The 27,105-nt window shown below is 34.2% G+C and overlaps 1 protein-coding gene across 6 annotated transcripts in view; it reads left to right on the top strand.

Moving 5' to 3' along the window:
- ICE2 (interactor of little elongation complex ELL subunit 2) overlaps positions 1 to 27,105 on the top strand; it is a 63,722-nt gene that overhangs the window by 4,006 nt on the left and 32,611 nt on the right. For 4 of the 6 annotated variants that reach the window (XM_044230018.1, XM_044230019.1, XM_044230020.1 and 1 more), the window contains 7 exons: positions 5,864 to 6,125; positions 7,183 to 7,302; positions 18,426 to 18,563; positions 19,150 to 19,266; positions 19,626 to 19,785; positions 20,663 to 20,844; positions 26,525 to 26,566. In XM_044230018.1, coding sequence (XP_044085953.1) covers positions 5,864 to 6,125; positions 7,183 to 7,302; positions 18,426 to 18,563; positions 19,150 to 19,266; positions 19,626 to 19,785; positions 20,663 to 20,844; positions 26,525 to 26,566 — 1,021 coding nt within the window. The remainder of the gene's footprint in view (positions 1 to 5,863; positions 6,126 to 7,182; positions 7,303 to 18,425; positions 18,564 to 19,149; positions 19,267 to 19,625; positions 19,786 to 20,662; positions 20,845 to 26,524; positions 26,567 to 27,105) is intronic. The other 2 variants (XM_044230022.1, XM_044230021.1) reach the window with 2 other exon arrangements.

Raw genomic sequence — 27,105 nt, 5'->3', positions numbered from 1 at the left:
TTATATTTTAATAGATACTGCTAAATTTCCATGGATTTTTTTCCTCTCTGATATGAGCATGCCTATTGAATGATAATTTTCCCTTCTTACTGCTTGCTTGCCTGTAACATCTCTTTCCTTTGTGATTGGCTATTTCTATTCTGTTGTGGATGAGGCTTGAAACCAGTTGGGTTTATTAGAATGGACTGTAAATATGCCAAGTGAGGAATGGGAAGCTTCTCTAGAGGAGCTCAACATTTACTTTCATCCTTCTCCATTCGTTTTGCAGTTGAGGAAGCGTATTTCTAGCCTCTGTTTGGAATGGGTCCCCATCTGTTCCTGCCTTCTCAGTACACTTTCTGTCAATTAGCATCCCTTCCTACTGCTATATTTTCATTTTTTCTTGATCAGTATTTAAAGGTGCACAGATTTTTCCTGTCTCAATCCCTGGACTCCGTGTTACTTTCTTACCTCTTCTGTTATTTGTACTTAGATTTCTTGAAAAACTTGTATGTGTTTGCTGGGAGGAAATGAGGGCAAAAAACTATGACATGCAAAAAATGTTTAACAAAATGGCAATAATAGTAAGTCCCTCCCTGTCAATAATTACTTTAAATGAATTAAACTCTCCAGTCAAAAGACAGATTGAGAGAATGGATTAATAAATCATTTGGTTGCACATCTCACTACATTTGCTTTCACTGAACATCCCCCTCTCATCTGGCCTCCACCCTCATTAGTCTACTAAAACTTCCCCTCTCAAGATCATCGGTGGCCTCTCGACTATGAAGATATCTCACTCTCCTAGTTTTATGGTGATGGTGGTATTTCTTAGTCTCCTTTGCCATATTGGCTCATTATACTCTGGAGCTTTTAAGAAATACTGATCTGGCATGGAGCACTGGGTGTTATATGCAAACAATGAACCATGGCAAGAATGGAAAGCTAAATGATGTACTAAAACTATAATGATGTTTGTACAAAAACTAATGATGTACTATATGATGACTAACATAACATTAAAAAAAATTTTTTTTAATAAATAAAAAAGAGAAAAAAAAAGAAATACTGATTTTATACTCTCAACCCATACTTTTGCATCTGAACCTTTAAGGATGTCTGTGGAATCAATTAATAGACCCCACTGATACTCATTTATAGGTTGTTTCCATTCATTTCTTATTAAAACACTGAGCATCCTTTTTTTATATATGCTGGTATTAAGTAGGATAAATTCCTATAAGAGAAAATATGTATATATTTTTTGTTTTGATAGATGCTACCAGAATGCCATTGAAAACATTTTTTAAAAAGGGCTATTTTGATTCATCAGATGAATAAGTAAGTTCACATAAAGGCAATTAGATGTTGTAAAAAGAGGCGATTTTAAAAGCAACATTCTTGCCTAAGTGCATAATTATATTGTCTTTGCTAATATCACTTACAAAAGGTTGAGTAGATCCCACATAAATGCATCCAAGGATTTTTAAAAATATATTTGTTATTCAACTTGTACCATTTCTTGAGGATAACTTAATTTCTTTTTTTAATTTCTTAAAACTTATTAACAGAAAATTGCCTTTGTTTATTTGAATCAAAGAGTATCTACCAATTCTAGTATCCTGGAAGATTAGGGTAAAAATGCATGTCTTCACCTTTTTTTGAAAGTAAAATGAACATGTATCTTTAAAAAAACAGAAAACAAAAACTTGTCACCACTCTATGTTCTTTTATCTCAGCCTTCATCTTTTCAGACTAAATATTTTTAATATTAATCTTCATCCTGTACTGCTTCCTAATTATTTCAATTGTTCTTAAATTTAGCTCTAGTCAGCATGTCATAAGTATGGGTTATAGTCTGAATTATATAAGGGAGATGACATCTTGCTGGCAATTGCATACAGCTTCTAACATATTTTCTTCTTAGAATATGCTTTGTTTTTCTTTATATTTCTGTATAGCACAAAATAATTAGTATAATTTACCTTTTAGCATAGAAAAAATAAAGACCTAAGGCACTGATTTCATATGTTTCTAATCTTTTTTGCTCACATTGAGTTTTATTAAGTCTTGTTAGGGTAAGGAGTGGATTTTCAGATTATTAAATTACAGACATTTAATTTTAACTTGGAAAAATTAGGAAAAATGTAAAATTTTTATTAGTCCTAATTTTGTGTTTTTTTTGTGTTCTCTGACATATTTGGGAAAATACTTCTAATTACTCTGCTTTCTACAGTAGGAGGTTTTTATTCAACCCTTCTCCCTCTACTGGAAGGTAAACATTTACCTTTTTTTAAATTAAAGTTTGGATGTAGACACTTATAACTGAATTTTGAGCCAATAATGGGGAAAGTGGCTTCAAATAAAAATTTATGAAATTTTAACATGTTTAATATAAAAAAGTATAAATCAAATTCAGGAGGTATAGATAGACTTTAGATGTGGGCTAGAAGTACCATTTCCAAATGCTACTTAAAGAAGCAACCCAAATCAGTAGACTTGAAGAATAGGAGACTAAAAGTTTGAATTCTGCCTTTTTTTTTTTTTAAGAAACTTTAAGCAAAAAAAGAGAATAGGTGGTTGACAAAATGAGGGGGGAAAACTTCAAACCATCAACTAAAATAAAATATAATGCTGTAAATGTGGATAGAGAAACCCTGTCAGATGCTTTTGGCTTGCACCCTGATGAAGATTTTGACAGCACTGCACTCGGAAATGATCTTGATGTGCTGCCATTTCATTCTTTGCTGAATGTAGCCAATTTAAACTGCTAGAATTTCTTGACATTCCTACTCTGGCATATCTGAGTCAGCATCTTGTTGCTGCAGCAGCTTAATTAAATTTGCCAGTTTGTGCCACAAGGACAGACATGTTCTCATATTCAGAGAGACAGCTGTGAAGCAGTATTGTTAAGAGTTGCGGACACAATACTGTTAGGTTTGAATAACTCTCAAGACATTTTCTAGTGAGAAATCAATTTGCTGTAATACATTTCTCCCAAGATCAGCAGTTAATATTCATTTTGTTAACCTAAAATATGCTTATTTTTATACAGTTATTGAGAAACTTTAGTAGCTAAGTATGTCTTCTTTCACCTGTATTATTTTCAGAGCCAATCTAAGCTTCCTTATTTTAATTTCCAAAATTCTTTTCCCAGTCACTAACCAGCTCTCTTGATTAGTTTTCCATCTTTAGTTTAGCTCTTATAGGGTGGGGTTGGATATTTTGCTTTATTTTAAGGCCTTAAGTTTTATTTTTCTAAGAATCTTGGCACTTTTACCATAATTATTCTAGTATTATAAAGCTGATTTGAAACAAATTATTAGTGGTTTTGGATTGGGCTCACCCTTTGTCCAGACATAGATCTAGATTAATAATTCTCAGCCTTATCAGATCAACACCCTCCCACTTTTTGTAACAAATATTTATGAGAAATAAGATACCTCCTTTGCTAAACTGAATTAAAATTCATAGGTAATAATAGCCACAGACATTATTTTAAATAATGTCTTAGATATATAAATGTGAAATCAAAGGAAATAATTTGTATATTTTAATATGTATATGCATAGATACTATTGCACTAGAAGGTATAATGAAGTAGGCAGATGCACCAGCTAAAATGAACAAGGTTGGATTTTTTTTTTTAAGATTTTATTTATTTGAGAGTGAATGAGAGCAAGAGAGAGAGCATAGGCAGGGGCAGTGGCAGAGGGAAAGGGAGAAGCAGACTCAGCACTGAGCAGGGAGCCAGAGGCAGGGCTTGATCATGGGACTCGGGGAACATGACCTGAGCTGAAGGCAAACGGTTAATCAGCTCAGCCACCAAGCACCCCAACAAGGTTGGATTTAAGAGAGGTTAATATAAACGATGCCATAGAAGAATAATAAAAATAAAAGAGAATAAAATGTATTGTTAGGATAAGTAATAACAGACCAGATTTGTTTGTGTATGATTAAGAGAAAGCCTAGGGGTGCCTGGGTGGCTCAGTAGGTTAAGCCTCTGCCTTCAGCTCAGGTCCTGATCTCGGTCCTGGGATGGAGCCCCACATGAGGCTCTCAGCTCAGCAGGGAGCGTGCTCTCCCCTCCCCCCCCCGCCTCTCTGCCTATCTGTGATCTCTGTCAAATAAATAAATAAATAAAATCTTAAAAAAAAGAGAAAGTCTAAAGGAAGCTTTGAAAGTTGTGTAGTATACTCTGATGCATTACATTACTGGCAGATAATATTCCTCACCTCTACATGCCTTTAATTCTCCCTTCTTTTGTAACAACCAAGATACAACCACCGTCTTCTGAAATTCCCTAAAGAAATTTATACTGTCCTATTTCAGAACCATAGCTCTAAATATTTCTTGCCCTCCCCGTTATCCCTCCTTTTTTTTTTTTTTAAGATTTCATTTATTTGATAGAGAGCACAAGCAGGGTGGGGAACAGCAGGCGGAGGAAGAGGGAGAAGCAGATTCTCTGCTGAGCTGAGCAAGGAGCCTGATGTGGAGCTCCATCTAAGGATCCTGAGATCATGACCCGAGCAGAAGGCAGATGCTTGACTGAGCTACCCAGGGCAACCTTCCCCCCAATTCACTGCTTTTCCCTTCTCCCTCTTAATCCCTGATCATGTTATCCTAGGATTCTTGGTTACCTATTCAGTAAATTGAGTTTGGAAACCTGAGATCTCCATAGTTAGACTCTGTTGATACACATATTTACTTATCTTTCTTCCCTATTTATTTGTCTGATCTCATTTGATTGTAGAGTTTCAGAGAGTACAGACAGTAGTGTTCCCATGTCCAGCATGAGCTGACACACGGTAGTCAGTCACTCATTAAGTATTGATGAGCAGGGAATGAAGAATGAACCAGCAGAACTCCATCTTTCTCATTAGTTTCCCTTCCTCTTGTGTTACTGTTGCTGCTTAATTTGGAACTAAATCATAGCGAACAGTTACTCTGGTGGAAATTGGAATTATGGAGACCAAAGAAGTTTTGTTTTATGTGTATATGTATTTGTGTATTTTAAAACTTTCTCATTAAAAATGTAGATCACTACAGTTGAAACTAGGAATAGTGACAAATTATGAACAAGATAAGAACTTTGTGTTCATGTATCTTACTATTGTAGAAAGGTGTTTTGGGGTTTCTTTGTTTTGGGGGGGTTTTAAGAAATTGGGGTATCATTTCATAAATATGGTAACAGGTTCTCTAGTTACTACTATCTCCTCTAGTGCATTTCTTTTTGGATAAGCCAGACTTTTTAGGTTCATTCAAACCATAAGGAAACTTCCGTGGACTCAGTCTTGTATGGATGATGAGGATTGTTCAACTTTTCTAAAACCACTATTGCTTCCATAAAATATGGGATACAGTGTTGGAATTTTCATTTTAAATCTTAAAGTAATTAAGGAAACTAGAAAATTTAGAATCTCAGTGAGTTTGTGAACCTGTAACCTAAGTGTATTCTACTTCTAGTGGCTTTTGTTCACCATATTAACTAATACAGCTTACTGAAGAATTTAAACTTTTGAAAACAACTTGCATTGTAATAAAGGTGAACATGAAATATCTGCAATTATAATTGGCAAGAGCAGTTTTCGTCTGTTGAATAAAGGAGAAAAAGTTCCAAATTGAATAACTCGTCTAAGGATTTTGCCTCTTCCTCTCTGTCAGATAATTGAAGGTAAACTTGTAGTGTGATCCTATCCTGCAGAACACTTAATTTACACCAAATGGCTGAACATCAAAATGCAGGTGGCAGAGTTAGAGAATAATCCAGAATTTACTATGTTAATCACGCTATATTCTCCCTGGTGATTGAGAATCATGAAGTTCCATGATAGTAATCTTCATGTGAAAAGCACATATTTGTAAATTGTATTTTTTTTTCCAGACGTATAGGAGAAAATTTGAATGCATCAGCAAGTTCTGTAGAAAATGAGCCGGCAGTTAGTTCAGCAACTCAAGCAAAGGAAAAAGTTAAAACCACAGTTGGAATGGTTCTTCTTCCAAAACCAAGAGTTCCTTATCCTCGTTTCTCTCGTTTCTCACAGAGAGAGCAGAGGAGTTATGTGGACTTGTTGGTTAAATACGCAAAAATTCCTGCAAATTCCAAAGCTGTTGGAATAAATAAAAATGACTACTTGCAGTACTTGGTATGTATTCTATTCTTCAGCGTCAGTGAACAATATTTTAACTTTGCTTTCATGTTGTTAGGTGTAGTTGTAGTCACAAAAATGAAAAATTTAAGGAGTTTAATTGACAGAGCATTGGCGCTTTCATTCTTTTGCTGGTTCTTTTATAGTTCAGGCATTTTGCTCTGGTTCTGAACATATTTCACTCCAGTTCATCTGAAGTACTAGCAGAACAATTTTACATTGCTTGTTGAACCAATTTTAATTTTTTGTTTGATTATGTTAAGTGGTGGTTTCAAGTTCTCAATTACATAAATGATGCTGTGTGAACATCTTGGTTGCAGACTCTTTGTTCATATCTATAATTGTTTCCTTAAGATAATTTCTTTAAATTGCCAGATCAAATCTATACATATTTTTCAAGGCTTAGATATGCATGGGTAAAGTGTTATGCAAAAAGTTTAAGCCAATTTGTTTATGCCACTATTGCATGAAAGTTTTCTTTAAAAAAGAAAAATCTTCACTAACCCTGGATATTACCTTTTTGCCTCTAATTTGGTATGGAAAAAATGGTGATGCTTTGTTTTATATTAGTTTACAGTGCTTACTAATGAAAATAAGCCTTTCCTTATGTTTATAAGCCATTTTGGTTTCTTTCATATCTTGCCTATTCATGTTTTTTGCACATTTTTTTCATTTGGATTTTTTTTTTATGTTAATTAAGAGCATTCTGTGCAAAAGCTTAATTCCTCAATAAGTAATGTAATATTAGTAATTTGCTCTTCTATTTTTTGTGGCATTAGGTTTTTTTTAAATTGAAGCATTGCTGATAGACAATATCTGTTAGTTTCAAATGTACCTATAGTTCACTGTGTTCCGCATAGTGATTCAAAATTTGTATACATTGTGAAGTTTTTAATAATAAGTTTGTCATTATTATATAGTAGTGTTTACTCCTTCTCTGATTTCTGCTTTGGATAAGATACTTTTATTAGTCTTTATGTCCAAAGTATTTAAGAAGTGGTTGTTTTTAATCAAGCTTCTTATTCCAAGACATGTCTACTTTTTTAAAAATCAGGATATGAAAAAACATGTGAATGAAGAAGTTACTGAATTCCTAAAGTTTTTGCAGAATTCTGCAAAGAAATGTGCACAGGATTATAACATGCTTTCTGAGGATGCTCGTCTTTTCACAGAGGTAAAACAAAACAAAAAACAAAAAACATTTATTTAAACTGGCAAGGAATAAGCAATAACAGCATTTTAAAATGTGTGATGCTTCTGCCACAATCATATAAAGATACCAGTATTATCAATTGAGAGATCAAATTGTGTGTCAATCTTTTATTCAGCATATATTTTAATAATAAAATATTAGAACCTCAAAATCATATACACTAGTAGTATATCCATTTTTTTTCTTTTACCGATTGAACTACTAAAATTGAATTATATTTTATTCACATGGATGGTTTGATCTGATGCACTGCTTTCCCTTGTGAGAGAGTGGGTGTTTAAGGTGTGACCTTGGTCCTTAAAAATCTGAATGGTCATTTAGTACTTAGTCACATAAATTTGTATTCTTTATCTTCATGGTAACCAGGTACCAAATGGAAGGATTTCAACTATGAGTTCATTTTTTGATACTTAGATTATTCATGCAAGTGTATTAGCAAAACATGTACATCGTTATACTTTGTACCCTACCATCATTCAGTGGGCTTAGAAGAAATTCAGAATGCACTACTTAAATGGTAACTATTAATACGTATTATTGTATTAGAATTTTTCTGCCAAAACCAGTATGAATTTTTTTGAAGTCTTGAAAACTAGTCATATCATATATGTTATATAGTGATCACAGTGTGATCCACTCAACAGTATTGAACTCTGAGTGTAAAAATGGTTAAGATGGTAAGTTTCATGTGTATTATACCACAATTCAAAACAAAACAACTGTTACCTATAATTTAGGGGCAGCAGAGGATATTAGTTTTACCGTTTTTTAGATATATTTTAAGGTGAAATTTTGCTGTTAATATGAACCAGAAGAATGATTCTTCTAAATAAAAGGAATTGCATTTTTATTTTCTCTGAACCTGCACATGATACACTCAAACCAAGTGTCATATTTTTCTGTATGGAAAAGGAATTGTAGCTGTTCCTATTTTAATAGTGCCTTTGAAGGGATGAGAATGCTGATTTAAAAAACTAAGGCACATCCCCTCATGTCACTGGTTTAAAATGTTTTCTCAGTTCACCCAGAAAGAGAGGGTCTTGGGACGCCTGGATGGCTCAGTGGGTTAAGCCTCTGCATTCAGCTCAGGTCATGATCTCAGGGTTCTGGGATTGAGCCCCGCATCAGGCTCTCTGCTCAGTGGGGAGCCCGTTTACCCCTTTCTCTCTGCCTGCCACTCTCCCTACTTGTGACCTCTCTGTCAAATAAATAAAATCTTAAAAAAAAAAAAAAGGGAAGAAAGAAAGAGGGTCTTTATAAAGTTGTACAATGCCCTATATGATCACACTCCCTCAATCCCCTGACCCCAGCCCAGCTTGCGTCATCTTCTACATACCTCTCTGTTTGCTCCAGCCTCCTGACCTCTTTGTGTTACTTGAATATTACAAGCATGGTCCTGCTTTAAGGCCTTTATAGGCTCTTCCCATCTTTCTAGCAAGCTTTTCCCCAGATAAGTCCATGGATTACTTCCTTGATTTAAGTCTCTCTGTTCAGATGCCAACTATCAATTAGGATATCCCTAATTACCTTATAACAAAGAGCATCACTTTCAGGGTTCCCTTTACCATGCTTTATTCTTTTTTATTGTCTTTCTCCATAACACCTATATATAAGTGCTTTTTAGTGCACTGCTGTGTTCCTAATGACTAAATATGCCTGACACATAATACATTCTCAAGTGCTCGTTGTAATTATTTAGCAAATATCAAAGTGTTCACTAACAAAGTACATTATTTGATAGCTAACAATCAGCATTGTCTTATTTTTTAGTCACATTGACTTGGCACTATATTTTGTCCAATTTACATCTCCACCCTAAAGATTCACTGATATTTTTCTGATTTTTTTTAGTGTTTTAAATTTTTAATTTTGTATTATGAAATGCTGTATATTTATAGAAAAGTATATAGAATGAATATATACAGCTTAACACATAATGATATAGTGGACACCTATGTAGCTCTCTTCCAAGTCAAGAAATAAAACATTCCCAGTAACCCAGAAGCTCCCTCTGTCCCTCCTAATAATAACATTGTCCCTTTGTGAAGAAGTAATCACTGTCACAAGTGTGGTGTTGATAATGTCCATGCACTTTTTTGGTAGTTCTTTGAGCTCATTTTTGCCTGCCTTTGAGTTTTATGTGAACAGAATTCTTCCTTCACTCATTATGTTTGTGAGATTTAACTGCATGTAAGTTTGTAGTTGTAGTTCATTCATTTTCATTTCTGTGCAGTATTACTGCACAGAATAAACTGCAGTTTATTCTGTTGATCAAAGTTTGAGTTGTTTCCTTTTTGGAGCTTTTCTAAGCAGTGCTCCTATGAAAGTTCTCATACATGTCTCTTGTAATGGAATTGTTGAGAGTTTTGTTGGTCCTTATGAGGATATTAACTTGAGGAAGTTAAAACTTACATGGTGGTCATTTCAGTTTTAGGCAATCTAGAGGATATGGTATTATATATATAATAAGACTTTGCATCTTTTCATATGCTAATTGATTATTTCTTATGAATCAGCTGTGCAAATTTTGCCCTATATTCTACTGGATTTTCTTTTTGTTGTTGATATGTGGGAGTTCTTTCAAATTTTATGGGTTATGTTGGAAACGTTTTTTTTTTATTTGATAAAGTGGTCTCTTTTAATCTACAAGTTCCCCCTCCATTCCTTTCTTTTCCTTAAACTTCATCTTTGTAGGGGCACCTGGGTGGCTCAGGGGGTTGATCCTCTGCCTTCGGCTCAGATCATGATGTTGGGGTCCTGGGATCAGGCCCCATGTTGGGCTCTCTGTTCAGCGGGGAACCTGCTTCCCCCTCTCTCTGCCTGCCTCTCTGCCTACTTGTGATCTGTCAAATAAATAAATAAAATCTTAAAAAAAAAAAAAAAAAAACTTCGTCTTTCTAAGAACTTCAGTCATTTGACCTTTAACATTTCCCATGGTCTAGATTTTGATGATTGCTTATTCACAGTGACATTCAACATGTTCCTCTTTTCTCTGTATTTCTTACAAATTGTTGTTGGGATCTGGAAGCTTGATCAGAATTAGTCTTTGCTAAATGGGTTCAACACATAGACGTTGTGTTCTTTAATCAGGTGGCACGTATATCTGGTTGTTTCTTTTTTGTGGTTGCAGCTGTTCATGATCGATGCCTAGATCTATTCATTCACTGGGGTATATAAAATCATAGGATTCTAATTGCATAATTTATTATATTTATTGGTTGAAATAATTTTATTAAGATATGTTTTCCCTCATCTGTGTGGTTTCCCCATCCATGTAGCAGAAAAAAATGCTAGATTCTTTGCCTTTATATGTCAGTTTTGAAAATATTGATTCCTTCTTCTACAATGTTGATCAGTGTTTTCTTTTTTAAAAATATGGGTTTGAGTCCACTGTAATTACTCTTTTTGAAGCTCAAATAATGGCAGCTTTAGCCAGTGACTACTCTTCATACAGATTTTGAGTCTTTTTGAATCACTGTGGTAGTCTTTAGGGCTTGTTATGTACATTTCCTTTCTCAACTCTGGTATCACCAATTCTCCAGAGCCTTTTGTTTCTTTCAGTGGCAAGTGGTATTTCAAGACTTCAGTCTGGGTAACTGGGGATGCTCATTGCTCCTGGATTGATCATTGTTTTTGAGAATATTTTAGTCAATGGAGCTAGGAAATACTTATTTAAAGAAAAAATACTACATGTATCTCACTTACTTTATACCACATTATACTCATAACAATCTTAGAATAATATTTCTAGTACTGTCAAGCAATAGGATACTGAAAATAGTTTGGAAAAGTTTTTTTATATGTTCTCCCTATTCTCCCCTGCTTTTTTTTTTTTTTTTTTTTTAAAGAAAAGTAAAGTTTTGACCTCAGGTTTCATCTTTCTTCCTGTTGATGACCGTAGTCACACCCATGCAGTTTTTTATTTTTCATATTTTTATTTAAATTCTTGTTAGTTAACATAGAGTAAACATTGGTTTCAGGAGTAGGATTTAGTCATCTGTCACATATAACACCCAGTGCTCATCATTACAAGTTCCCTCCTCAATGTCCATCACCCATTTAGCGCATCTCCCACCATCTCCCTCCATCAGCTCTGTTTGTTTTCTATCATTGAATTTCTCATGGTTTGTTTCCCTTTCTCTTTCCTTTTCCCCATATGTTTACCTGTTTTGTTTCTTAAATTCTACATATAAATGAAGTCATATGGTATTGTCTTTTTCTGATTTATTTCACATAGCATAATACACTTTATCTCCATCTGCATTGTGGCAAATGACAAGATTTCATTCTTTTTGATGACTAAGAAGTATTCCTTTATGTGTGTATAGTATATATGTGTGTATATATACATATATATGTGTGTTTGTGTGTCTTTATATATACACACACACACCACATTTTCTTTATCCATTCATGAGTCGATGGATACTTGTGTTCTTTCCATAGTTTGGCTGTTGTTGATAATGCTGCTGTAAATGTCAGGGCACATATACCCCTTCAAATATGTATTTTTGTATCCTTTTGGTAAATACCTAGTTTATAATTACTGGATCCTAGGATAGTTCTATTTTTAACTTTTTGGTGAACCTCCATACTGTCTTCCAGGGTGGCTGCACCAGTTTGCATTCCCAAATACTAGTAATCTTTTATATTTTAACAACCTCGTAGGTGTGTAGTGGTGTCGCATTATGGCTCTAGTTTGCATTTCCCTAATGAGTGATGATGTTTTAAAATCTTTGGCTGATTTTATTGTTTTTTTTTTTTAATATATTTTTTAAAGATTTTATTTATTTATTTGACAGAGAGAAAGAGATCACAAGTAGGCAGAGGGGCAGGCAGAGGGGGAGGGGGAAGCAGGGTCCCCGCTGAGCAGAGCACCTGATGCAGGGTTCGATCCCAGTACTCTGAGATCATGACCTGAGCCAAAGGCAGAGGCTTAACCCACTGAGCCACCCAGGTTCCCCTATTGGTTTTTATTTTTATTGAGTCTTGAAATATTCATATATTCTGAATACAAGTCTATTATATATGTAGTTTTCTCCAGCTTGTGATGTGTTTTTTAATGTTTTTAAGAGTGTCTCTCAACAAAATTTTAATTTTAATGAAGTCTCATTTTTCAAAATGTTTTATGGTTGGTGCTTTTATGTGTTTTAGTATAGAAATCTTTGCTGACCCCAGGTGGTTCCCATCTGGGATCACTTTTACTTTTACCCCTGCCCCATGGATTTTAGCAAGGTCTGGAGACATTTTTTGTTGTCACAAGTGGCCAAATGCTGCTGGTATTTATGGGCTAGAGGCCAGGGATGTACTAAGCATCAGCAATGCACATGACATCTCCCACAACAAAGAATTATCCAGCCCAAAGTGTCTGTAATGCTTGTGTTGAGAAACCCTGATCTAGAGGTTTCATAGTTTTAACTTTACTATGGAACTTCATTTCAAGTTTTTATATTACAAGATGTGAGGTTTGGATCGAAGTTCATTCTTCTTTCATATGGATATCTAGTTCGAGCCTAGTAATTCTCACCTGAGAGTGATTTTTGCCTCTCAGAAGACATTTGATAATGTCTGGAGACATTTTTGGTTGTCAAAACTGAGGAAGGAGTACTTCCAGCATCTGGTGGGTAGAGCCGAGGATGTTGCTAAATATCCTTCAGTGTTTGGGACAGCCCCCCATCACAAAGCATCATCTGGTCCAAAATGTGGAAAGTACCAATATTGAGAAACTCTGCCTAGCACTGTTGGTTGAAAAAGCTATTTTTTCCCTCATTGAATTGCCTTGTCACCAATGATATGTGTGTGGGTCGATTTCCTGACTCTGTTTTATTTCATTAATCTATAAATCTGTCTTCATGCCACTACCACCTAGTCTTGTAAGATTTGAAACCATGTGAGGAAAGTCTTGCAACTTTGTTCTTTTTAAAAATTGTTTTGATTCTTTTAGGCCTTTGCATTTCCATTTGGAATCCATTGTTAATTTCTACAGGAGAGTTAGTTGGGATTTCAATAGGATTTCTTCCCATCCTGTAGAGTTTGTATTTTACAAGTATCTTTTAAAATAGTGCTTAGCTTTATTGCCTTTCTTCCCTTTCTTTTTAAATAAAATCTGACATCTCTTGTCTTTTAACTAGAAAGATTAATTATTTACATTCATTATGATAATTAACATGCATGGACTTGTGATTTCATTTGTCTTTTTCTAAAATTCTTTCTAATTTTACTTCTTTTGAGATGATTGAATCCTCCTTCTTTTCGGAATTTATTCTTTGTTTTTCTCTTCTCCTAATGGTTACCCTTGAATTTTTACAGTGATTCCCCCCCCCCAATTGAATTGCCTGTCGTTGGTATATGGGGCAGTTTCCTGGTTCTATTCTGTTTCTATTAGTCTAGGTATCTACAGAGACTGTAGAGCATTTTGACTTTCATCTATCCCTTCTGACTGATGTTATTTAATGCTGTCTTTTTTAAACCTATCATTTAAACCTGTTATTATTTTATATGAACAGTGTTTTAATTTATCTACAAATTCTGACAATTTTTAGCTTTCCATTTCTTCTTCTCAAATATATATTCTGAGATCATCCTTACTGTTCCCGAAATGCTTTGTTGCTTTGATGACTGTCTCTTGGTGATGAACAATCTTTAGGTTTATCTGAAAACACGTTTATTTTGCTCTCTTTCTTATACAATAGTTTTGCTCCATACGTAATTCTAAGTTGACTGTTTTGTTTCTCAATCTGAAGATTTAATTCTGCTTTTCCTGGCTTCTGTTTTTGAAAAGTGCATCATCTGTTTATCCTTTCTTTTAGGGAATCTGTCTTTTCTCTCTGACTGCTCTTTATTTTTGGCATTTAATAGTTTCACTACAATGTTGGTTAATTATGTTTCTTGTATCTGTATATTCCTATCCTTTATCAGTTCTGGAAAATTCTCAGCCATTTTCTGTTATTGCTTCTCCTTCATTTTCTCAACTCTATCTTTCTGGATTCCCATATTCCCTAGGTTAGACCGCAGTCTGTCTTCCATTCTGTCCCCCGCCCCATCTACCTCTCTCCCCCCTTTAACTGTGGTAAAATATAAGTAAGATAAAATTGTAACCATTTTTTTTTAAAGTCTTTATTTATTTATTTGACAGACAGAGATCACAAGTAGGCAGAGAGGAAGGCAGAGAGAGAGGAGGAAGCAGGCTCCCAGCTGAGCAGAGAGCCCAGTGTGGGGCTCGATCCCAGGACCCTGAGACCATGACCTGAGCTGAAGGCAGAGGCTTTAACCCACTGAGCCACCAGGTGCCCCAAATTGTAACCATTTTTAAGGACAGTTGAATAGCATAAAATACTTTTTATACTGTCATAAATAAAATTCTACCATCCACCTTTAGAACTTTCTCATCTTCCCAAGCTGAAACTCTGTACTCATTAAATAATAACTCATCATTCCCTTTTATCCCCAGTCCCTGGAAGCCACCATTCTACTTTCTAGCTCTATGAATTTGACTTTTCTAGGTACTTCACATAAGTAGAGTATTTGTCCTTTTGTGATTTTTATTTATTTTATATTTATATATTTATTTTATTATTTATTTGTTTACTTTATATTTATTTATTTTATTACTTAGCATAGTATATTCTTCATGTTTCAACCATGTTGTAGTATGTGTATTTCCTTCCCTTTTTTAGAATTTATTTTTAATTGTGGTGAAATACACATAACTTAAAATTCGCTACCTTCAATTATCTTTAAGTGTGCAGTTCAGTAATATTAAGTACATTCATATTGTTATATAGCCGATCTCCAGAATCTTTGCACCTTGCAAAACTAAGACTCTTGGGGCGCCTGGGTGGCTCAGTGGGTTAAAGCCTCTGCCTTCAGCTCAGGTCATGATCCCAGAGTTCTGGGATCGAGCCCCGCATCAGGCTCTCCACTTCTCGGGGAGCCTGCTTCCTCCTCTCTCTCTGCCTACTTGTGATCTCTGTCTGTCAAATAAATAAATAAAATCTAAAAAAAACAAAACAAAAAAAAACTAAGACTCTTTACCCAATTCTGAATAGTTTCTGCTAACAACACTTTTGATACCAAACACTTGTTTTGTTCCCCACCCCCACCCCCGACTCCGACCAGTTCTCCCAACTCTCTGGAAGTCAGCTATTCTCACCATTATCCACCAATACAAGTTCTCCAACTCTCTAATAGTAGGCTTAGGGTTCCCATGACCTCTTCCTCTGGTTCAGTAATTTGCTACAGAACTCAGGAAGATACTTTACTTACTATTTCTAGTTTATTATAAAGGATACAACTCAGGAACAGCCAAATGGAAGAGAGAGATGCATAGGGCAAGAAATGGGGGAAGGGGCACAGAGCTTCTATGCCTTCTCCAGGCACATCACCCTCCCAGCACCCATGTGTTCACTAACCTTGGAGCTCTCTGAACTCCGCAGTTTAGGGATTTTTTAGGAGGCTTTGTTTCCTAGGCATGATTGATTAAATTATTGGCTGTTGGTGATTAAGTCAATCTCCAGCCCTGTAATCATACCCTGGACTTTCTGGCATCTGTCCCCCACTCTGAAGTTATATAGAAGCCATGAGTCATCTCATTAGCAAACAAAAGATATTCATTCTTGTCACTCCAGAAATTTCTAGGGTTTTAGTGCCCTGTGTTAGTAACCAAGGACAAAGACCAAATATGTATTTTTTATTTTATCGCATCCATTAAAAAATAACTCTCAATTCCCACCACTCCCAGTTTGTAGCAACTACCATTCTACTTTCTGTGAATTTTGATCTTCTCTAGGTAACCCCATATAATTGAAATTTATGGTATTTGTCTCTTTATGATATTTACTTAATGTAATGTCTTCAAGATTCACCCATTTTTAGCATTTTTCTAAATTCCCTTCCTTTTTAAGGCTGAATACATATTGCATTGTATATATTTGGGCATTTTGCTTATCCATTCATCCACTGATGGTTACTCTGGTTCCTTCCATTTTTTGGCAGTTGTGAATAACCCTGCTTTGAACATGGGTGTGCAAATACAGTTCAGATCTCCATTTTGTGAGCCTTAAATTTAAGAGTCTCATGTTCAGCTCCTTATCTGATCTTCCCACTGGAGGAGGTATTTGACCTCAATATATCTCATCTTTTATGCGTTTTCTGCACACAGCCCCTATTTCTTCTCACTCTAGGTGTGTTGGGTTTATTTATTTACTTACAGTCCTTGAGATTCTTTTTGCTTTTTACTAAGCCAAGTAATGCATGAAAGTTGTTAGTTGTAATTTATCCAGTATCTAGTGGGATTTGAATAGAAGTGCTCTCTGTCTAAAGTATGCCTACTCTATCATACTGCCAGAAGTAGTGTCCATTATGTTTTTACATTTCAAACATGTATAATACCATATTTTTCCTTTTTGACCCAAAATAAAATCTAGCAGAGTCATTTTCACCTTTCTTTGTAATGGTAGATCTGTAGAATGTACTTGCATGTGCTTTTGGTGTATTTAGTTTTCAAGATATTTTGAATATTAAATAACGTTTGGTGGTTATTTATTTTATTTTATGGGTTTTATTTATGGGTTTATTTGATGGGAAACAGCCAGAATCTCTTAACCTTCATAGCTGTTTTTCAAAGACAAATAAATTATTAGTTAAAAAATGATCCTTTAGTTGCTTGATACCTACCAGTTATGAAATACCTCTAATACAGTAATATATCTGAATATAAGAGTCAAACTGTTAGATTTTCCTGTGACTTTCTTTTTCCCTAATTACTGAATTAAGTAATTACTAAGTTAGAAGCACTAACATCCAACACAGTTTTACTAAGAGAGATGTGTGAGCACATATCTAACTAGAATAGTCTCTGTGTTATCTAGTTCTTATATATTGCTTTCTTTTGCATGTGTAGGTTCAAGTTGTTGTTCTTTTTAATGGCTGCTATAGGATGGCAATGTGAGGGGTGGAAGTTAACTAATATAAATGAGCAAAGATACTATGTAGATCTGACTACAGTTGAGATTTTTTTAAAACAAACAACTTTTCCATGTTAACCCACATTTGCCTTTGTTGCAAATAATATCCCAAATAAAATACCAAAGTCAGCATTGAAAAGAATGGATAGAGGGGGAAAATGTGAAAGACAACAGGAGTGAGGATTAAGGAAGGGGAGAAGAGGTTGTGAGATTAGATGAAAAGACACTGGAGTAAAGTTAATAATTTGTAACTTAATAAATTTTATAAATGTCTGAAAGGAAAGAGGATATAAAGATTACAAAGATATGCTTATTGCTAATTTAATTTTGTGATATAAAGTAAATTCTAAAAGCTTCAGATTAGATTTATTGACAGGAAAAATTCATTGATAAGAAAAAATATGTTTCTTAGAAGATGATATACATATGTTTTTAATTATAACCCCACTCCTACCCAAAATCACTCTGCATCTTTGAGTTATTTACATGTTATCACAATATCATGTATTCTGCTTGAGTAAAGCTGTGAATTTTATTTCCTTCTTGATCATATTTCCTGGTAAGTTATTAGTATTTTGAAAAGTTTGGAGAGATGAAAATACTAAATACTCCATCATTTAATTAGTTTTAACGTTGTTATTTATATTTTTAGATTGTAGATTAGGGTGATTTCTTGGATAACTACTTGGTTAATTCTTTGTGCTTGGGAATATTTTTAGTGTATTAAACTTATTTATTTCTAATTAGTCATATATCTGCTTTTATTGCAAGATAATGTGTTAAAATTTTCATGTGGCTTTATTTCCTTGACAGTTTCTTAAATAGCACAGAAAATATGATGCATCTTTTCTATTTAATTTTAAATTTTAATACTATTGCTAATTTTAGTATTATTAAATACCAATCATTTAAGAAATTAGGTTAAAAAGAATTATTATGAAAATAAGAGTAACTCAAGTAAGGAATATACATTATGCTTGGATTATTAGAAGTTTGATTAATGAAATGAGACTAATATTCATAATGAATAATTATATAGTCACATGTAACTAAGTTACTTTTGTTGTATTATTAGGAAAATATGGTTCAAATGAATTTCTCTTCATTTTTATTTCCTAGCAAATTTTAAGAGCTTGTATTGAACAAGTGAAAAAGTATCCAGAGTTCTATACTCTTCATGAAGTCACAAGCTTAATGGGATTCTTCCCATTCAGAATAGAAATGGGATTAAAGTTAGAAAAAACTCTTCTCGCATTGGTAAGGTTTACCAGTGAAGGTATAAACTTATTTTGTCTGAAACATCACCTATATTTCAGGTGGACAAGATATGTGTTTAGGTTTTGAACAGTAATGAGCTGTAACTTCTAAAATATGCAATGCAAATGTGTCTTTTTTATTTTATAGATATTAGTACTTGATTTTTTTTTTTTTAAATGTCACTACCAACTTTATTTCTTGGTTTTCTTTTCTTCATTTCTTATCTTTCTTCATGTTCCAAAGTACAGTGGGGAACCTTTTTTCTTTCAAATTATTTTACTCAAAATCACTGGAAGTAAGTTTGTATAGAGAGGATATTTTAGAGTTTCTGTTATATTTGTACCTTATAAAATGAAAGGTTAGAATGTAAAGTGGTAAGGAAGATGGCATGGCATCCTTGTCTTGAACCTTTTAAAAAAAAACACCAAAAACACATGTAGGTTATCAAGCAAAGTCATTGAAGTCATGGCTTTTAAGAAGTTTTTAGAGTGGAGAATTTTAAGAGTTTCATATGATGAAAAGATACTTTTCTTAGGGAAAAAAAATACATGTGATATTTGCAATAAGAGATTCCCTTTTTTCTTAGGGCAGTGTAAAATATGTGAAAACTGTATTTCCCTCAATGCCTGTGAAGTTGCAGCTCTCAAAAGATAACATATCTACCACTGAGACACCAGAAAAAACAGCTGCAGCTATGCATTATGTAAGTAGGAAAGTACTTTTGGATTTTCCCAAGTAATCTTCTGTTCCTCATAAAGTACATATGATCTTACTGTTCTAAAGTCCCCTTCTTGGGGTGTCTGGGTGGCTCTGCCAGTTAAGCATCTGCTTTCAGCTGGGGTCATGATTTCAGGGTCCTGGGATCGAGCCCCATGTTGTGCTCCCTATTCCACCTCCCTACTCCCCCAGCTCATGCTTTCTTGTTCTCTCTCTCTTTCAAATAAATAAAATCTTTAAAAAAAAAAAAAGTCCCCTTCTTAAATGTCTTCCTTCTTTTCAGTACATCATCAAAGAAATTTTCAATAAATATAATGAAGTAATAAGTTATATGTTGTTTTTCAGGATATTAGTAAAGATCCAAATGCAGAGAAGCTTGTTTCAAGATATCACCCTCAGATAGCTCTAACCAGTCAATCATTATTTACATTATTAAATAATCATGGACCAAACTACAAGGAACAGTGGGAAATTCCTGTGTGTATTCAAGTAATACCCGTTGCAGGTTTGTGATTTACCATATCAAGTAATAATCTCAAAAGAGGAGTTGGAACAGTTGTATTTCAGCTGTCTAAATATAGGTGGTCATTTGTCAAATAAAAAAAATCTTAGGTTTTGATTTAAGGAGGATGTAAATTTTACATTTACATTTAGTAGAACTTTAAATATGTAATATTACTATAGGGTTCATCCCCATATATAAGTAATTAGATATATAAAACTTGTATTCATACTGGGGGAGGTAAGAGAGAAATAGTTACGGTTTAGGGTACCCAAAAATACATGAAATAATGAAGCTCTGTCTTTCATTGAAATGAAAAGAATGCAATACTTTATTAGACAACCTCAAATGGTGAGTTTCCAAGACTTATTTACTTGTCTGGTATTGGAATTCAGAATTACAACAGGTCTATCCTTGTAAGTATAGGATTGTTTTTCCTTGGCCAGTAAAGTTAATACCTTCTAGAATTCCTATTATTATATATAACAATTATAGTCAGTATAGAACTATATCTAATAAAATGAAATTACAGATTAGAGTTTAATGTAATATATTCTCTGTGGTTGAATTTCATCACTTTTTGAAAACATAGTCCTGTAAGAACTGAGTAATAATGACAGGTAAAAGTATAGGAAATGAAAAGCAGAAAATCTTTTAAAAAATTTATAAGAGAACATTTTTTTCTTCCCGGTCAAATTTTCTCACCCTTACAACTGTAGGGGACATTAAAGATCACAAGTTCAAGGGTAGAATATACATGAGATGTGCTACACTTTCTTATGCTCTATTTCTTTATTTGGTGATCTTTCTGTCCTGCATCCGGTTTGTTTTGAAATAGAACTTCTAGAAACTAACCTCTTTTTTCTGTTTTTGTTTTAAGGTTCAAAACCAGTTAAAGTAATTTATATTAATTCACCACTTCCCCAAAAGAAGATGACAATGAGAGAGAGAAATCAAATCTTCCATGAAGTTCCATTAAAATTCATGATGTCCAAAAACACATCTGTTCCAGTCTCTGCAGTATTTATGGACAAACCAGAAGATTATATGTCTGAAATGGAAGTATGTAATGCTTGCTTTTTTTTCTTTTCTTTTTTTTTTTTTTAAGGGAATGTTCTTCTTTATCTTTTTGAAGCATAAAGTTTTATTACAAGTCTTTAAATCTAGTAGTTAAAAATAAAGGCTTTAGATTGATACTTAAAATTGAGCCCCAGGTCAAGCTAGACTTTAAGCAACTAATTTAACTTCCCTCAACCTAGTTATCTCCTTTTGTAAAAGAAAGATGATGATATGTACTTCAAAAGACTGTTGTAAGGATTAAGTTTGATATTATATGTAAAATGCTGAGTACAGTCTTTAGTATATATGTAAAAACTTAGTGGTGGTGGTAATCATGATAGTGGTTTTATTTAACTGGCCTCATTCATATTCAAGAGTTTTTAAGTATGAAAAGGAATAGATGAGTTTGATTGGTGCAGAAAAGTATTTGGCCAGACTGTTAATCTTTTTCCATATACTCAGTAGCTGCGTGACCTTAGGCAAGCTTCATAATTTCCCTGTCTCTGGTTTGCTCATCTGTAAAATGGGTTTCATGACAGTACCTAACTCAGGATTATTTGGGATTAAATGAGTTAATACAAGTAAAGCATTTAGGACAATGCCTGGCACTCCATAAATACTATTTTTATTATTTCATGTTTAGATAAAACTTCATTTATTCATTTTACTCATTTTACAAACACTTATTGAGCAGATACTGACCTATGCACTGAGGATACAGGAGTGAATAAAGTCTCTTTTTCTCTCACAGTTTACATTAGTGATAGAGAATGCAGATAATAAAATTTCAGGGAATAAGCAGTTAGTGATAAATGCTATTCAGGAAAATAGAGTAGGCTAAGGGTAAAGAGATGGGAATGAGACTATTTTAAATTGATGACCAAGAAGGTTTTTCCAAGGAGAGAAAATTTGAACAAAGACTTGAGTAAAGTGAAAGAGCAAACAAAATCAGAAAATAAAATAGAAAAACTTTTTATTTTATTTTATTTATACCTTGGAGCTAATACTGTTTTAAGAATATTGGCCTTTTGTGTTCCATATTTGTTTTTCTCTGCTGTTAGCCATTAATTTATTTATGGTGTAATATCATAAAGCACTTCCAAAGTTTGAGTTTTCTTTTTTTACATTTTTAAATCTATCTTATACTTGGTGTGAGGTGGATGTCAAGAAGTAGCAAGCACTATGAAGAAACATGAAGTAGGTTAAAAAGGATAAAAGTGACAGAGTAACTTCTTTCTGTAATGGTAAACCAAGTAATTTGGACCTTGACCATTACTAATTACAAGCTGGACAAAATTTAAAATTTCTTTCTTAGAATCATCGAAGAGCTAACAAGATAGTGAGGAATTACAGGGCTGAGATACTAGAGAAGATCAGAATCCAGAGAGTTAGTCTCAGAGTCATTTTTGTCCTGAATGGATTTGCCATTTCTGAAAGGGCAGCAAAAAATGAACTATGCTTTTGACAACATCACAAGACTAGGGGGACAAAAGTCAAAGTTTGATTTTCTACCAAGGGCTTGAACCCTACAGAGCTGCACCCTGGGAGTAAGGGTGAAATAGAAATAAATCCACTTTCTCAGATATTGTAAATGTTTTCAGGTCTTGAACTTGGATTGAGATGCTTTTGGATTGCTAGTGTCTCTAGACATCTAATGAGAAAAAATAAAAATGATTCTTAGAGGAACATAATGTCATTTTGAGCCATAAATTATTTCTACAGTTAACTCTTTAAATAAGTATCCAGAAAGCATAAGGATAACTGAACTGGATATTGTGAGTAAGAACCATCAGAAACAATGACCAAAGAAACTGACTCATGGAAACAGATCCTGCAATTATCAGTCACAAACTGTTAGCCAGCTCTGTTTAATTATACAGTGTTCAAGGAAATTAAAGCCATGCTTAAAAATTTCAATGAGGAACCAGAAAATTTAAAAGAGATCATACATTTGAAAAAGAACTAAAGAAAAAATTATCAGCTGAAAAATATAGCAACTTAAGAATTTTGTAAATGGGGTTATTCACGCCTTAAATAAAGCTAAAAAGAAAATTGATAAACTGGAAGATGGGTCTGAAAAGACTATCCATAATGAAACACAGACAAAAATATAGAAAATAGGGAGAATAGAGCAAGAGATATAGAGGATATAGTGAACATCTAACATATGTGTAGTTTTACCTAGAAGAATAGTATAAAAGAGATAATCAGACCAAAGCAATAGTTGGAAACAAAGAAGAAACCTTTTTTTTTAAGATTTTATTTTATTTGACAGAAAAGGAGAGAGATCACAAGTAGGCAGAGAGAGAGGAGGAAGCACGCTCCCTGCTGAGCAGAGAGTCTAGACTCGGGGCTCGATCCCAAGACCCTGAGATCATGACCTGAGCTGAAGGCAGAGGCTTAATCCACTGAGCCACCCAGGCACCCCAAAGAAGAAACTCTTAAAAGCCACCAGAAACCAGGTACCTGGGTGGCACAGTTAGTTAAGTGTCCAACTCTTGATTTCAGCTCAGGTAGTGATCTTAGGGTTATGAGATTGAGCCCTGCATTGGGCTCTGTGATCAGCTTGGAGTCAGCCTGAGACTCTCCCCCCCACCCAACCCGCTTCTCCCTGCCTCTTTCTCTCTCTAATATAAATGAATAAGTAAATCTTAAAAAAAAAAAAAAAACCAGAAAAACAAAAGGCACATTACCATTATAAGACTAAGAGACTAGCAGGTAATTTGTCAATAACAACAATGGAAGCCAGACCATAGTCATTTAGACCCACACACTAAATGACCCATACACTAAATGACCCATACACTAAAATTCTTAATCAGGGGAAATATCCTTAAATAAAAAATTAAAGATATTTTCAGATAAAAACTGGGTTTGCTACCAGAAGACTTATAATGGTAATGTACCTTTTGTTTTTCTGGTGGCTTTTTTTTTTTTTAAAGATTTACTTATTCATTTATATTAGAGAAAGAGGCAGGGAAAAGCAGAGAGGGAGAGAGAGAGAGTCTCAGGCTGACTCCAAGCTGAGCACAGAGCCCAATGCAGGGATGTTCTTCAGGCACAAGGAAAATAATCTCAGACAGGAGGAGAATGGTACAGATGCAAGAAGGAATAAAGAAAAACAAGTGAAAATAATATGGGTAGGCTGTAATTTGTAGATGAGTCCAGGGACCCTCAGGAAATTAAGAGAGTTCTGAGATGACTTGAGCCATAAAACCCTAGAAACTAACCAACCAAAGCTCCTTCCAAAACAAAAGCCTTCACTCAGACTTAGAGTTCATATTGAGCAAAACAAGGACATTAAAGGAAAGGAAAAGAGAAGTTTTCATATAACTGAGGGAGAGGGGACTAGAGAAAGCAAATTTCAGAATGTACTTAAGATTTTATACACATACACACACACAAATTTATATGCATGCATACATACCTACAAAAATACATACATACATACATACAAAAATACATACCTTGTGGTAACTTGGAGCATGGGCTTAGAGCCATGAAGTTCAGAAAGCTATCTTGGCATGCCCTTAAACAGGGTTGTCCTCCCATAGGAGCAGGAGAACCCATCAAATTTAAAGTCAAGAAACAGAAGAGGAAGGGTGCCTGGGTGGCTCAATGGGTTAAGCCTCTGCCTTTAGCTCAGGTCAGGATCCCAGGGTCCTGGGATCAAGCCCTGTATCAGGCTCTCTCCTCAGCAGGCAGCCTGCTTCCCCCTTTCTGTCTACCCGCCTCTCTGCCTACTTGTGATCTTTCTTTCTCTCTCTGTGTCAAATAAGTAAAATATTAAAAAAAAAAAAATAAACAGAAGAGGACTGTTGATGGAAACCCTTATAAAAGTACTAGAGAAAAAACGATAACTGCTATAACATTTCCATAGTCAAGTGAAGAAAGATGTACCAACAAAACATGAAATGAGTTCATCCTTTGCCGTAGAAATCTCAATTCTAGAAATGTATCTCAGAAGTACGCTAGGGAGGGCTGCCTTGCTGGCTTTAATGGTAGAACATGACTCTTGATCTTGGGGTTGTAGATGAAAACCCTGCTTTGAGTGTAGAAGTTACTTAAAATCTTACCATGATGCCTAAGTGGCTAAGTCAGTTCATTGTTTTCAGCTCAGGTTGTGACGCCAGAGTCCTGGGATTGAGTCTGGAGTGAGGCTCCTTGCTCAGTAGGGAGCCAGCTTCTCCTTCTGCCTGCCCTGGGATTGAGTACCAGACGGGGCTCCCTGCTCAGCAGAAGTCTGCTTCTTCTTCCTCTGCCCCTCCCCCCTTGCTCGTGCTTTCTCTGTCTCTCTGTTAGATAAATAAATAAAATCATTGAAGAAGTTGAGTAAAAGCCTTATCATAATAATGGAATAGTCTCAAAAAGATGCCAGAGCCAGCTGGAAGGTTTCTTATTGACCAGAGATGTGGCAGTTTGACGTGACATGGAATGACTGCGGTGAATTAAAACATGTGAAATACGTTAAAACCCCTGAACTCATAATGATACTTTAAAAAAATTACTAGTCACCTTTGGAGGGTGCTAGTGCATATAGTCATTCTAAAAACTGTTTATAAAAAGAAAAGATACCAGATATTTGTCTTGCCTTTCTAGTACAAACTGTATTTTAGGATAATGTTAGAATATGACTGTCACCATTTTGCAGCTCCTAATGAAATAGTGAATCTAAGCAATAATCATCAGTGGTGGCTATTTAAAATCATCAGTGAGGATTTTCATAATGGACAGATTAAGTTGTGGACATTTGATGAACCAACAAATCAATTGTAATATCACAAGAAGAAAGACAACCAGACATCATCAGCCTCCTGGTTGAAGTAGGAAGTACATAGTATCACTATATTCAGGATAAAAAACAACAACCAAAAAACTGTACCTGAATCTAATAAAGCTACTAGATTGTTTTAATGGAAATTTAGGGAATAGAAGAATGTGTTAAATGACAGAGGGATACAGAAGCTAAAATCCAGAATTGGACATTTTTGCAGGATAACTAACTTATTTTTTCCTATAAATATCTGGTAATATGGGAGTTGGCAGAATATGGAGGAGAGGCATTTGACAAATTAAAGAAAATTGAGAGCTTTGTCAACCAAATACAGTGTGGGGATCTTGATTAGATCCTGGTTCCAGTAAACAATTGTAAAAAATATATATATATTAGACTTGGAAATTTTAACACTGATTAGGTATTTTATGACATTAAGAAATTATTTTTATTGATATAACTAATGATGTGTTTTAGAGAAGAATCCTTTTACAACTGCATACTGAAGTATTTACAGATAAATGATATTTAAAGTTTTATTTAATTTCTGTTAGAGATGAGACCATTGTTTTCAATTCATTAATTTTTGGTTTTGTAATTATTAAATTACTCATTTTATTATATAATTATATTAGTGTTATTTTCTTATTTCTTGAAAAGACTCTGAATGATATTTCTGATCTTCAGTGTTCTTTTTTCTGTTGCGCTTTAACTATTCTGCAATTATTTGTATTTTCTTCTTTTATCCAACAATTTGGAGGGTGTTTTAGGGTCCAGGTGCTTGGCTTTATTGTTTGTTTGTATTTATTCTTAATGATCTCTAATTTTATTTTCTTCTAAACAGAGAGTAAGATCTTAGCAATTCTGCTTTGTGCTATATTGATGTTTTCTTTATATGTTAATTTATAGTCCATCTTTGGAAATGCCCCTTGGATTCTTGGGAGGGAAAAGGTATATCTTTGCAGTCTATATATGTGTTTTCAGTCATTCATATATATTGGTTTCATTTAATAGTATATGTACTTCCTATATCCCTATTTTACTCAGAGACAGTGTACTGTTGAATAAGTGCAGTTGTGTTTCTGTCAAATTTTTCTTTTATTCTTCAATTTTGACTTCCTGTTTTGAAGTTATTTGGCATGTCACAATTCACTATTCATGGATTTCATCTTTTTTCGATGCAGGATTTCTTTGATGCTTATTGCATTGAATTCTGCTTTGTCTAACACTTTATATTGCTCTCTTTTACTTCCATTTCTTAACATTATGTCCCATTGTTTTGTTTTTAACCTGTGTAAGAATGCCTCATGTAAACAGCATATGGTTTTCTTTTCTTTCCTTTTTTTTTTTTTTTTAAACTAAATTTCGTGGTCTATTTTATAAGAGTTACATTTACTGAGAAGTTTTTTACTATGTGCCAGGGACTATGCCAAGAAACTTCCTATATACAAGTTCTCATTTAATCCTTAGAACAAATCCAAGAAGATGAC

This window comes from Neovison vison, chromosome 13, assembly GCF_020171115.1.
Source record: "Neovison vison isolate M4711 chromosome 13, ASM_NN_V1, whole genome shotgun sequence".
NCBI lineage: Eukaryota > Metazoa > Chordata > Mammalia > Carnivora > Mustelidae > Neogale > Neogale vison.
The sequence above is the reverse complement of the archived record's forward strand: the minus strand, read 5'-3'. Positions and strand labels throughout refer to the sequence as shown.